Raw genomic sequence first — 12,500 nt, forward strand, 5'->3', positions numbered from 1 at the left:
GTGTGTGTGTGTGTGTGTGTGTGTGTGTGAGACGCCCTCTGGTGTTCAGATGGATGTGTGGTGTGTGTGTGTGTGTGTGTGTGAGAGAGACGCCCTTTGGTGTTCAGATGGATATGTGGTGTGTGTGTCTGGTGTGTGAGCGCCCTCTGGTGTTCAGATGGATATGTGGTGTTTGTGTGTGGTGTGTGAGCGCCCTCTGGTGTTCAGATGTGTGTGTGTGTGTGTGTGTGTGTGTGTGTGTGTGTGAGACGCCCTCTGGTGTTCAGATGGATGTGTGGTGTGTGTGTGTGTGTGTGTGTGTGTGAGAGAGACGCCCTTTGGTGTTCAGATGGATATGTGGTGTGTGTTTGTGTGTGTGAGCGCCCTCTGGTGTTCAGATGGATATGTGGTGTGTGTTTGTGTGTGTTTGTGTGTGTGAGACGCCCTCTGGTGTTCAGATAGATATGTGGTGTGTGTGAGATGCCCTCTGGTGTTCAGATAGATATGTGGTGTGTGTGTGTGAGACGCCCTCTGGTGTTCAGATAGATATGTGGTGTGTGTTTGTGTGTGTGTGAGCGCCCTCTGGTGTTCAGATGGATATGTGGTGTGTGTGTGTGAAATGCCCTCTGGTGTTCAGATAGATATGTGGTCCTCTGGTGTTCAGATAGATATGTGGTCCTCTGGTGTTCAGATAGATATGTGGTGTGTGTGTGAGACGCCCTCTGGTGTTCAGAGGGATATCTGGTGTGTGTTTGTGTGTGTGTTAGACGCCCTCTGGTGTTCAGATGAAGCATTTACTATCGATCAGCCGCTGCAATGACAAACTGCGCATAAAATAATCCCAGCCTTTGCCAAATCGCGTGCGGTTTCATTGCAATTAATCGTGCAGCCCTAATAGGAATAGTAGATAAAAGGGTAGAACTGACCTTCAACCTTTGACCTGCAGGCATAAGAAGAACCGTGAGGCGGCTGTGGAGCTTCTCATGAGGTTGAAGGACAACAGAGACTTGCAGAAGTTCTTGCAGGACTGCCAGGAGGTGAGCTTAAATATAAGGCAGAGCCCAGAGAACTGCATCTTTACTAAACCAACTCCAACCTACTTTACCCACTCTAGAAGACTGGCAATGTGTGGAGAAGATGGAGAGAATTTGTGGACCAAGAGAATTAGTAATTATATAATAGATGTCATCATAAATTATTGTTATATGTATGTGTGTGCGCGTGTGTGTGTGTTTTCTCTTCAGTGGCAACTCTTTTTGTTTGGGTTCCGTTGCCATAACAAATTCATTGTGAAATTCAAAGGAAGTCAGCTGGATTAAAATGCATCCTCCATGACTCCTAAAAAGAAAAATATTAAAAGACGTACATGTTAACTCGACTTCTTTGCCCCGTCTGTGTAGCTGTCCCTGTGGATCAATGAGAAGATGCTGACCGCACAGGACATGTCCTACGATGAAGCTCGAAACCTGCACAGCAAATGGCTCAAACATCAGGCCTTCATGGCCGAACTGCAGTCCAACAAAGAATGGCTGGACAAAATCGAGAAGGTCAGTTATTAATTCATTAGCACTCACGCTACGTCAATATGGGTTTGTGCATTTATCTAACTAACTATCACAGAATAAATCTATCTTCTTATACAGTCAAACCAAAAATTATTTAGACACCAGATATAATTTTTGATTTTTTTTAGGACATTATAGTTCATTTCTGTAAGTGAGGAGAGCAAAATAAAGTAAATTGTGACATTTTATACTCAAATTCTTCATACAGTGACTACCAGTGACATTTATACAAATTTGGGACCAAAAATTATTCAGACACTTTTGACCTAACCATGTTTTGCTGAATGTGACTCTGGACCACAAAACCAGTCACATGGGTCCATTTTTTGAAATTGAGCTTTATACATCATTTAAAATCTGAATAAATAATCTCTCCATTGATGTGTGGTGTGTTAGGATAGGACAATATTTGGTCGAGACACAACTATTGAAAATCTGGAATCTGAGGAGCAAAAAAAATGTAAACATTGAGAAAATCTCTTTTAAAGTTGTGCATTTATGTTCACGATTGTGCTGCATTCACTCACAAAAATACATGTTTTATATATTTACGGTAGGACATTTACTAAATATCTTCATGGATCATGATCTTAATATCCTCATGATTTTTGGCATAAAAGAAAAATGGATAATTTTGACCCATACGATGTATAGCTGATATTGCCACAGATATACCCGTGCGGCTCAAGACTGGGTTTGTGATCCAGGGTCACTCGCATACGTGCTTTATTACACAAAGTCCTTAATCCTGTCTTGAAAACATTATGCCTTCCATATCTCTTCCATATTGATTTGTTGCAGTGCAAAAGTATTGTGTGTTAATATTTGATCTAATTTGAAGTAACAATCATATAAATATTGGGTAACACTTTATTTTACAGTATTTTACCGTACTTACCATAGTAATAACAGTAAATTATGCATAATTACATGCAACTAACCCTCAACCCTAATTCTACCCTAACCCTATAGTAAGTACATGTACATAGAATATGGTGCAAAAGTTAATTTATTTCAGTAATTCAAATTAAAAGGTGAAATTAATATATTATATAGACTCATTACATGCAAAGTGAGATATTTCAAGCCATTATTTGTTATAATTTTGATGATTATGGCTCAAAATTAGAATATTGTGAAAAGGTTTTCATAATCTGTAAGCCATAATCATCAAAATTATAACAAATAAAGGCTTGAAATATCTCACTTTGCATGTAATGAGTCATTATAATATATTAGTTTCACCTTTTAAGTTGAATTACTGAAATAAATGAACTTTTGCACCATATTAAACATTTTCCAGTTTCACCTGTATTTGCTTAATATTACTCAGTACTTAAATATATAATTACATTGTAACAATGACACCTTAAAATAAAGTGTAACCAAATATTGTCTGTCTGTGTGCAGGAGTAAAAAATAAAATAAGTGCTTTACTACACAAAGTCCTTAATCCTGCCTTAAAGACATCATGCATTCAATATCTCTTCCATATTGATTTATGTTGCAGTGCAAAGTATTATGTGTTAATATTTGATCTAATTTGACGTAATAATCATATACATATTGTCTGTCTGTGCAGGAAGGGAAGCAGCTGGTCTCGGAGAAGCCGGAGACAGACGCTGTAGTGAAGGAGAAACTGGCGGCGCTGCAGAAGATGTGGACCGAACTGGAAACCACAACTCAGACTAAAGCCCAGTGTCTGTTCGACGCCAACAAGGCCGAACTCTTCACGCAGAGCTGCGCTGATCTGGACAAGTGGCTTGTGGGTCTGGAGGGTCAGATCCAATCCGACGACTACGGCAAAGACCTGACCAGCGTCAGCATCCTTCTCAAGAAACAACAGGTTTGAGATTACCTTTTTAAATCAATTTTTCGGAAATCAAGACCCGTTCTGAACAAGGACGATAAAGATATAGTTTTAAAGTCCCCCCGATAATTGTATCCCTTAAAACTCATCTTTGATCACCAAAATCACATATTTAAACATTTTTATCTTAAAATATCTTGAATGTAACTCGACACCCTTACCTCATTTAGTATGCGCGGTTCTATGAATATGCAAATGAGCCCCGCCTCCACTCACTCACTCACTCAGAGATCCACTGGTTGACGATCACACGTTGATCTGATTGGTCAAGGTAGTGTGTGACGTCAGAGACACCAGCGATTTCAAACCGTGTTTTTGAGACTGTCTTTGGTTCACTGCAGTTTTAAGCAGAAAATACTCAGCAATGCTGTCCACTTATGAACTTACACATGGTTTAAGCAGATTAAAAACACCACATAGACACACAAACAACATTAAAAAGCTGGATTTTCACCACAGGGGGACTTTGGATTATGAACGCTAAAAATATTGACCTAATCCTACCCTAACCCTATAGTAAGTACATGTAGTTGCTTAATATTACTCAGTACTTAAATATATAGTTACACCATAACAATAACACCTTAAAATAAAGTGTAACCGTACGTTGTACTTATTTTTCAATGCAAGTACATAATATAAAGTGGGACCCGAAAATCATGTTTTGAACTCTTTGTTGGTCCAGATCCTGGAGAACCAGGTGGAGGTGCGTCAGAGAGAGGTGGAGGAGCTTCAGTCTCAAGCTCACGTTCTCCGGCAAGAAGGAAAAGACACGGACGAGGTGGACGGCCGCCGGGTCGAGGTGGAGCAGAAGTTCCAGGAGCTGCTGGATCCGCTGCTGAAGAGGAAGAACTTCCTCATGGCCTCGCGGGAGATCCACCAGTTCAACCGCGACGTGGAGGATGAGATCGTACGTTTGCGTTTAAAACAGGGGCAACACTTTACAAGGAGGTTCATTAGTTAACTACATTCGTTAGCATGAACTAATAATGCACTTATACAGCATTTATTCATCTTTGTTAATGTTAATCTCAAAATGTACTAATACTTTACTTAATAATTAGTTAATGGACCGTGAACTAACATGAACAAACAATGACCAGCTGTATTTTTATTAACTAACGTTAACAAAGATGAAGTAATACAGTAACAAATATGCAGGTGAAACTGGAAACATGAGAATATGGTGCAAAAGTTAATTTATTTCAGTAATTCAACTTAAAAGGTGAAACTAATATATTATATAGACTCATTACATGCAAAGTGAGATATTTCAAGCCATTATTTGTTATAATTTTGATGATTATGGCTTACAGCTTATGAAAACCTTTTCACAATATTCTAATTTTGAGCCATAATCATTAAAATTATAACCAATAAAGGCTTGAAATATCTCACTTTGCATGTAATGAGTCTATATAATATATTAGTTTCACCTTTTAAGTTGAATTACTGAAATAAATGAACTTTTGCACCATATTCTCATGTTTCCAGTTTTGCCTGTATTGCTCATGGTTAGTTCATGTTAGTTAATACATTAACTAGTGTTAACTAATGAACCTTATTATAAAGTGTTACCAAAAATATGCGTGTGAATGTTGACATTAGATGTTTAACGGATAGTTTCTCGACAGCTTTGGGTGGAGGAGAGGATGCCGATTGCTACGTCAACAGACCATGGCAACAATTTACAGACGGTTCAGCTGCTCATCAAGAAGAACCAGGTAATGTGTTTTTTTTATTGCTATTTACAAACAATCACACACACACATTCAAATAGCACTTCTGGAGCAATTCAACACACACTTTACACCTGCCGTTAGCGGTGTAACGACGCCCTCATGTCACGATTCGATACATATCACAATACTGAACTCACGATACCATATTATTGTGATACTCATAGACATGTCATAAAAGGTTAACAAAAAATTTGATATTACATTGTGTGTGTAAATGACCAGGCTTAGACTTGGTGCTGGAAACCCAACACAGGACAATAGAGACACCAGAATAACAATATTAATGATTCTGAAGCTGAAAATACAGAATTATTGTAAAAGAATATGCTTTCACTAACTAGATATATTTAAAATAATGTAGGCCACTCTTTACTGGTAACATCAGATATTTGGCATTATCAGACCCACACATATGCATTATTATACATTATATTCAACATTATATATAGTAGTTTAATGTAGTACTGGCACTAAAACTCTGAAAACTTGAATTTTTTCTCATACAGTCATTTTTATTTTGGGTGAACTATACACAACACATATTGTCACTATCCACGATATTGTTGCATATTTGTTTTGTCAAAATAATTCCATTTTGGATCGACACACGAAAGCAATAAAAAAAACAACTATATTATGAATTTTTAAGGCCAGACGGGTAGTTTGGTGAGGTCAATTTGTAAAGAATTTTGGAAAGACTACACGCCTGCGCACACATATATATATTAGGGCTGTCCGTTAAACGCGTTATTAACGGCGTTATTAATCCACCTTTTATTGATGGACAGTGTTGCATTGTGTGAGAGATTATTTGCTCCAAGTGAGAATGTTAGTGTGAAATTGAATATGCCAATGTTGTTTTCAATAAAAAACATTTGCAAAAAGCAAGCCGATCAACTTTTCCATGTTGATAAGAGCATTAAAATTAGAAAAAATAATGGGACAAAAAGAAATCAAGAGACATTTAGAATAGAATTCAAAGCAGCTTCACCACTGTGAAGCTGCTTTGAAACGGTCTGTATTGTTAAAAGCGCTGTATAAATGAAGGTGACTTGAGTTGTGATGTATTGTGACACAGACACTACAGAAGGAGATCCAGGGCCATCAGCCTCGCTGTGATGATATATTCGAGCGCAGCCAGAGTATGCTGAAGGCCGACAGCCCGAGCGTGGAGTCGATCCGGTCGCGCCTGTCGGATCTGCAGGAGCTGTGGAGTCTGATCATGCAGGAGACCGAGAAGCGCCACTCCAGGCTCGAGGAGGCCCATAAAGCACAGCAGTATTACTTCGACGCCGCCGAAGCCGAAGCCTGGATGAGCGAGCAGGAGCTCTACATGATGTCTGAGGAGAAGGCCAAGGTTTGTGTGAGATTTATGTTCTCGTGAATGCGATCTGTAGATGACAGGTGTTTTCCGGAGTATAAGGGTGCTTTCACACCTGCCTTGTTTAGTTCGGTTGAATCGCACTAGAGTTCGTTTTCCGAATTGGTGCGGTTGGTTTGGGCAGGTGAGAATGCAGCAATCGCACTCGGGTGCGCACCATTAGCGGACTAAACAAGCGTACCGAGACCTCCTAGGAGAGGTGGTCTCGGTACGCTTTCAAACGAACTCTGGAGCGGTTCGTTTGTGGTGAGAACGTGATCTGACCTCGAACAGACCCAACTGCCAAATAACTGCGCATTTTTGGACTAAACCAGCTGCCGTAGTCAGCCGCGCTGTGCATTATGTCAATGTTTAGCAACATTAATGCACGCGTTGCCTCCTCCTGAAGTGACTCGCTGCGTGCATTGCATAAAACATTATTTTCAAGCCGCATTCTCGCTTCATTCTCAAATGTTATTGTTTGCCTAAAGTGGTGTAGACAAACTAATATAATAAACTATGACCAGGGATACAATCAGCCCACAAAGTCATTTCTCCATAGTAAAAAGCGGCGTGTTGTCTGCCGGATTTTCCTCCACTTTGTTTACTTCCGTCAGTTCTGTTGGAATTTTCCCGCACGTTAATTCTGACAATAAAAGTGCAGTTATGAAAATACGTTCAAGACCCATCTGGCCAACGAGTGATGTGGATGTTGTCACGTGACTGCATTTTGGTTCGTTTCATAAACTGATTCGGACCAGAGCAATCAGTGCTGTGAAAAGGAACCAAAACGCCTGAAAAATGCTACAAAGTATAATTTTTCTCCCTTGGTCCGGACCAAATGAACCGAACTACAGATGTGAAAGCACCCTAAGTCGCTCCGGAGTACAAGTCAGTCAAAAAATGTGCCATAAAAAAAAAAAAAAAACATATATAAGTCGCACTGGACTATAAGTCGCACTGGATATTTATAAATGTATTTCACAAAATTCAAGAGCAAGAACAGACATTTAATCTGGAAAGGCAACTTATTCAGCTCCACAACAGCACACAGAACAACAGGCTGAAGGTTTTCGGTGTGTTAGCGTAACACATTAACAGTTATTCAGCTGCACAATAGCATATAGAACATATACCTGGGAGGCTGAATAGGCTAAATTAACTTTAGCATTAACATTTTTTTTATGTTTTTTAAAGAAGTCTCTTCTGCTTACCAAGGCTGCATTTAATTGATTTTTTAAAATAAATAATTAAAAACAGTAATATTGTTAAATATTCTGACAATGTAAAATATTCTATTTTAATATATTTTAAAATGTAATTTATTCCTGTGATCCAAGCTGAATTTTCAGCATCATTACTCCAGTCTTCAGTGTCACATCCTTCAGAAATCACTATAATATGAGGATCTGATGCTTTTTATTATTATTATCAATGTTGTGTATGATTTCTTTTCAGGATTCTTTGATGAATAGAAAGTTCAAAAGAACAGCATTTACTTGAAGTAGAATATTTTGCCCTGTTCACCTGTGGTTTCTTGCCTTAATAGCTCGTGTGAACATTAGCTTGGTCTGATATTGTGTATACTCGTGTTCTGAAGTGTTGTCTCGTTGTTGTCCTCAGGATGAGCAGAGTTCAGTGGCCATGCTGAAGAAACACCAGATCTTGGAGCAAGCGGTGGAGGACTACGCTGAGACTGTGCACCAACTGTCCAAGACCAGCCGAGGCCTGGTGGCCGCCAACCACCCCGAGAGGTGCAAAACACTTACCGTTCACACTTACACACTTCATCTCAATCTGGATCTCATTCATTGACTTTGACTCTCACTTATGTATCTGAATTTGAATGTAGATCTAAATATGATTTTGGTTCTGGCTCTAAAACTGACTTTGATTTTTCAGATTTTATGACTCTGAGACGGACAGTGATGTCATTGATTTAAAATTTTGTTTTATAAATGTGAATTTAAATATGTGGCTCTGAAACTGACCTTGAGTCTAAATTTAAATCTATATCTGAACCTGATTTTGCCTCTAAAACGAACTTCCACTTTCATTTTTTGATTTTTATTCTAAATCTGCTTTTTGACTACAATCCCGAAACCAATTCTTAAACTATATCTGGATTTTAATCTAAATCTAAATTTCTACTGGCTCTGAAATTAAATTTTATTTTGATTTTAAACCTGAATCTGATTTTGACTGTTACTTTGATTATAAATCTTGATTTGAATATTAATCTGATTTTAACTCTGACTCTAAAACTGACTTTGAATTTCATTCTAAATCTGGATTAGAATCTGATTTTGACTCTGAATCTGATTCTAAATTTGATTTTAAACTAATCTGAATTAGATTTAAACTCTCACATTTGTATTTTGAATCAGAGACCGTCTCCATCTTTACACCTCTGGCTCCATTAATATCATAAGGGACCCTGGATCACAAAACCAGTCCATATAAAACCATATTTGTTGCAATATCCAACAATACGTTGTATGGGTCAAAATTATAGATTTTACTTTTATGCCAAAAATCATTAGGATATTAAGATCATGTTCCATGAAGATATTTAGTAAATTTCCTACCGTAAATATATATAACATGTATTTTTGTGAGTGAATGCAGCACAATCGTGAACATAAATGCACAACTTTAAAGGAGATTTTCTCAATGTTTACATTTTTTTGCATCCTCAGATTCCAGATTTTCAATAGTTGTGTCTCGACCAAATATTGTCCTATCCTAACAAACCACACATGAATGGAGATATTATTTATTCTATATATATGATATGTATCGCAATTTTGTGGTCCAGGGTCACAAAATGCTGAACATCTGCTGAATATGATCTTGAAATAAACCCTGACTTTGTGTGTGTCTGTGCCGTAGTGAGAGGATCGGCATGCGTCAATCACAGGTGGATAAGCTTTACGCTGGACTGAAGGACCTATCAGAGGAGAGGAGAGGAAAACTTGAGGAAAGGTTTCGGCTCTTCACGCTCAACCGAGAAGTGGATGATCTGGAGCAGTGGATCGCCGAGAGAGAAGTGGTGGCTGGATCTCACGAGCTCGGACAAGACTACGAACACGTCACTGTAAGTCCCAATTCTAGCACCTCTATGTCCAGCACATTAAAGGTATTGTGGAAGATTTTCCCGAATTTTAGAAAAGAACCGCCCTCTCCACTTTTTGAAAAAATGCAAACGCGCAACACTCGACCTGCTCCCGAGAGGGAACGCCTATTAAACGTGTGCACGAGACACAGGAGAACCAGGCTCGTGCACGCTCTGTTTACAAGTTGCTGTCGGCATGGCTCATACAAGCCTACTTTCAAAAAGAAGATTTTTACTTTTTCCACTATGTCTCACATTGGAATTATCAAAAATGAACACACACGGTTTTATAACATTTCAGCGTGATACCTTTTACCATTTGGTCATAAGGCTACTTTAGACAAACTGAGATGTTTACCGTGTCTGCACGGTGCGTGACTTGTGCCATGGCTAGCATCGCTAATCATAGCTTACATTAACTTTTACTAGCAGTAATTTTAAATGACTGAGACTGAGGCATCAGTGGGAAGCCCAACCTGTGCTTTTAGCGCACGCCAGCGTGTGAAATATTCTCCCAGTAACACTCTGGTCTAGTTTCTTTCTTCAGAGGCCTTTCTCTCCTTGTCATACAATTCGTAGACACTTTTTCTCTTGCGTCCGGCAGACATTTTGAAAAAACCCAGTGAGAACGGCGACCTTCAATGAATGGCTGAAACCGTAGCTCACCACACATATCATATACACCTGAAAGTGCGCATGCGCAGAAAGCGAAAACTACCTAGTGACGAGCACGTACGACGGCCTTAGGTAAACATATCACCAGAATGATTGACAACTAGGAGGACCAATAGTCTTGATGATCCACCCAGAAAAAGAAAATCTTCCACTATACCTTTAAAGGTATAATATGTAAGATTTTTGCATTAAAATAGTGTTGTATATTTTGTTAAGTTGATTACTTACAATATCCCAAATGTTTCCAACTATTTTTAAATCGTGAGAAAATTGCCATTTTAACCGAGGAAGCGGGGCGTGTGAGCTGGAGTCGCCAGCCAATGGCGTCATATCCGCGTTACCCTCGGTTTCCGCTCGTACTGCGCGGAGTCCTGGACAAATGCGAAAGTTGTCGTTATAGCGTCTATCAAGCAACAAACGTTAGCTTGTTTCGCGCAGTCGTTATGGAACACAATTATTCTTTACCGATTGTCCCATAAAGTCCCATAAACGTACGGGTCAATTTTTATATATTTTATAACTCGTAAAACTGCGCGGCGTTATCACAACAATGAGTTCGACAAATGCAGTAACATCTATGATAACCAATTTAGTATTAAACCTTACTTTTCTTGCGGTTAATTCACTTTAATGAAATAAAAGCATGTCATTAAACACAACATTTATAAAAATAGATTTTTACCACTTTACCTCATCCATGAACATGATTTTTCGATTCCCGTCTGATTACATCCACGGTGGAGTTAAAAACGACAGTTCCCATCATTCCACGCTCCTTCACATCGTCATCAAGCGACGCTGTTGTTGTTTTTAGGAATGTAGCGCCCTCTAGCGGCAGAAAATCTTGCATATTGTACCTTTAAAATGTAGTTTCAAATGTTTATTTTTTAAATAATTTGGTCACTGGTCGAAATTTTGACATAGTAAATACATCCATGTGATAGAAACTCACTGTTCCCATTCAGATCCACCTTAAAGTCCACCTTATCTGTGGTTTTATTTATTTTATGGCATAATGCACACCTCGTGTAGTAATTTAAAACACTAATATAAAATATAAGCACACTTCATGCACTGCCATCACTGTAGTATTTAAATAATTAGCCAAGATTAGCTGTTGTTGTTGTTGTTGTTTGGAATGTAGCGCCCTCTAGCGGCAGAAAATCTTGCATATTGTACCTTTAATAATAATAATAATACATTTTATTTAGTGATCTTATAATAAATGTATTTGTCTATTACAGATGCTGCAGGAACGCTTCCGTGAATTTGCGCGGGACACCGGGAACATCGGTCAGGAGCGCGTGGACGGTGTGAACCGCATGGCGGACGAGCTGATCAACGCCGGGCACGCCGACGCCGCGACTGTGGCCGAGTGGAAGGACGGTCTGAACGAGGCCTGGGCCGATCTGCTGGAGCTCATCGACACGCGCACGCAGATCCTCGCCGCATCCTACGAGCTGCACAAGTTCTACCACGACGCCAAGGAGATCCTGGGCCGAATCCTGGACAAGCATAAGAAGCTTCCGGAAGAGCTGGGCCGAGACCAGAACACGGTGGAAACCTTGCAGAGGATGCACACCACGTTCGAGCACGACATCCAAGCACTCGGGACGCAGGTGCGTCGGTCAGATACAGAAACACACACCGATATTAGTACACACAATCATTTTGGGCTAGAATGAATTGCATTGGTCGAGAAGTTTGACATTCTCTTCTCAGTAAAATGGCATAATATGGATCTTAAATCTCTAAATAGCCTTATGAGACTAATATTGCAAGTACATTAACCAGTTTATTGACTAAATGCACTAAGCCTCTACACTTGGATAATGGATCACAACATGTTATGTCTTTTGAAATCTCATAATTTTTCATCATCAAACCTTTAAAGGCCCCCTGAAATCAACATGTACGTTTTTTAGCTTTAGTATGAATATGTTAGCCTTAAAGGGATAGTTCACTTTAAAATTAAAATTCTATATTCATATTCTCACCCTCAAGTTGTTTCAAACCTGTATGAATTTCTTTCTTCTGCTGAACACAAAGGAAAATATTTTGAAGAGTGTCGGTAATCAAACAGTTAACTGGAGCCATTGACTTCCATAGTAGGAAAAATAAATACTATGGCAGTCAATGGGACCAGTTAACTGTTTGGTTACTGACATTAGCCGCGTTTCCACCTCGGGAACTT

General features: G+C 39.1%; 1 protein-coding gene across 3 annotated transcripts in view; it reads left to right on the top strand.

Annotated features, from left to right (window-relative positions):
* sptbn1 (spectrin, beta, non-erythrocytic 1) overlaps positions 1–12,500 on the top strand; it is an 86,638-nt gene that overhangs the window by 60,265 nt on the left and 13,873 nt on the right. For all 3 annotated transcript variants that reach the window (XM_079597838.1, XM_079597837.1, XM_079597839.1), the window contains 9 exons: positions 926–1,016; positions 1,380–1,526; positions 3,127–3,390; positions 4,100–4,324; positions 5,049–5,138; positions 6,235–6,513; positions 8,140–8,270; positions 9,409–9,613; positions 11,551–11,925. In XM_079597838.1, coding sequence (XP_079453964.1) covers positions 926–1,016; positions 1,380–1,526; positions 3,127–3,390; positions 4,100–4,324; positions 5,049–5,138; positions 6,235–6,513; positions 8,140–8,270; positions 9,409–9,613; positions 11,551–11,925 — 1,807 coding nt within the window. The remainder of the gene's footprint in view (positions 1–925; positions 1,017–1,379; positions 1,527–3,126; positions 3,391–4,099; positions 4,325–5,048; positions 5,139–6,234; positions 6,514–8,139; positions 8,271–9,408; positions 9,614–11,550; positions 11,926–12,500) is intronic.

This window comes from Phoxinus phoxinus, assembly GCF_949152265.1.
Source record: "Phoxinus phoxinus genome assembly, chromosome: 22".
NCBI lineage: Eukaryota > Metazoa > Chordata > Actinopteri > Cypriniformes > Leuciscidae > Phoxinus > Phoxinus phoxinus.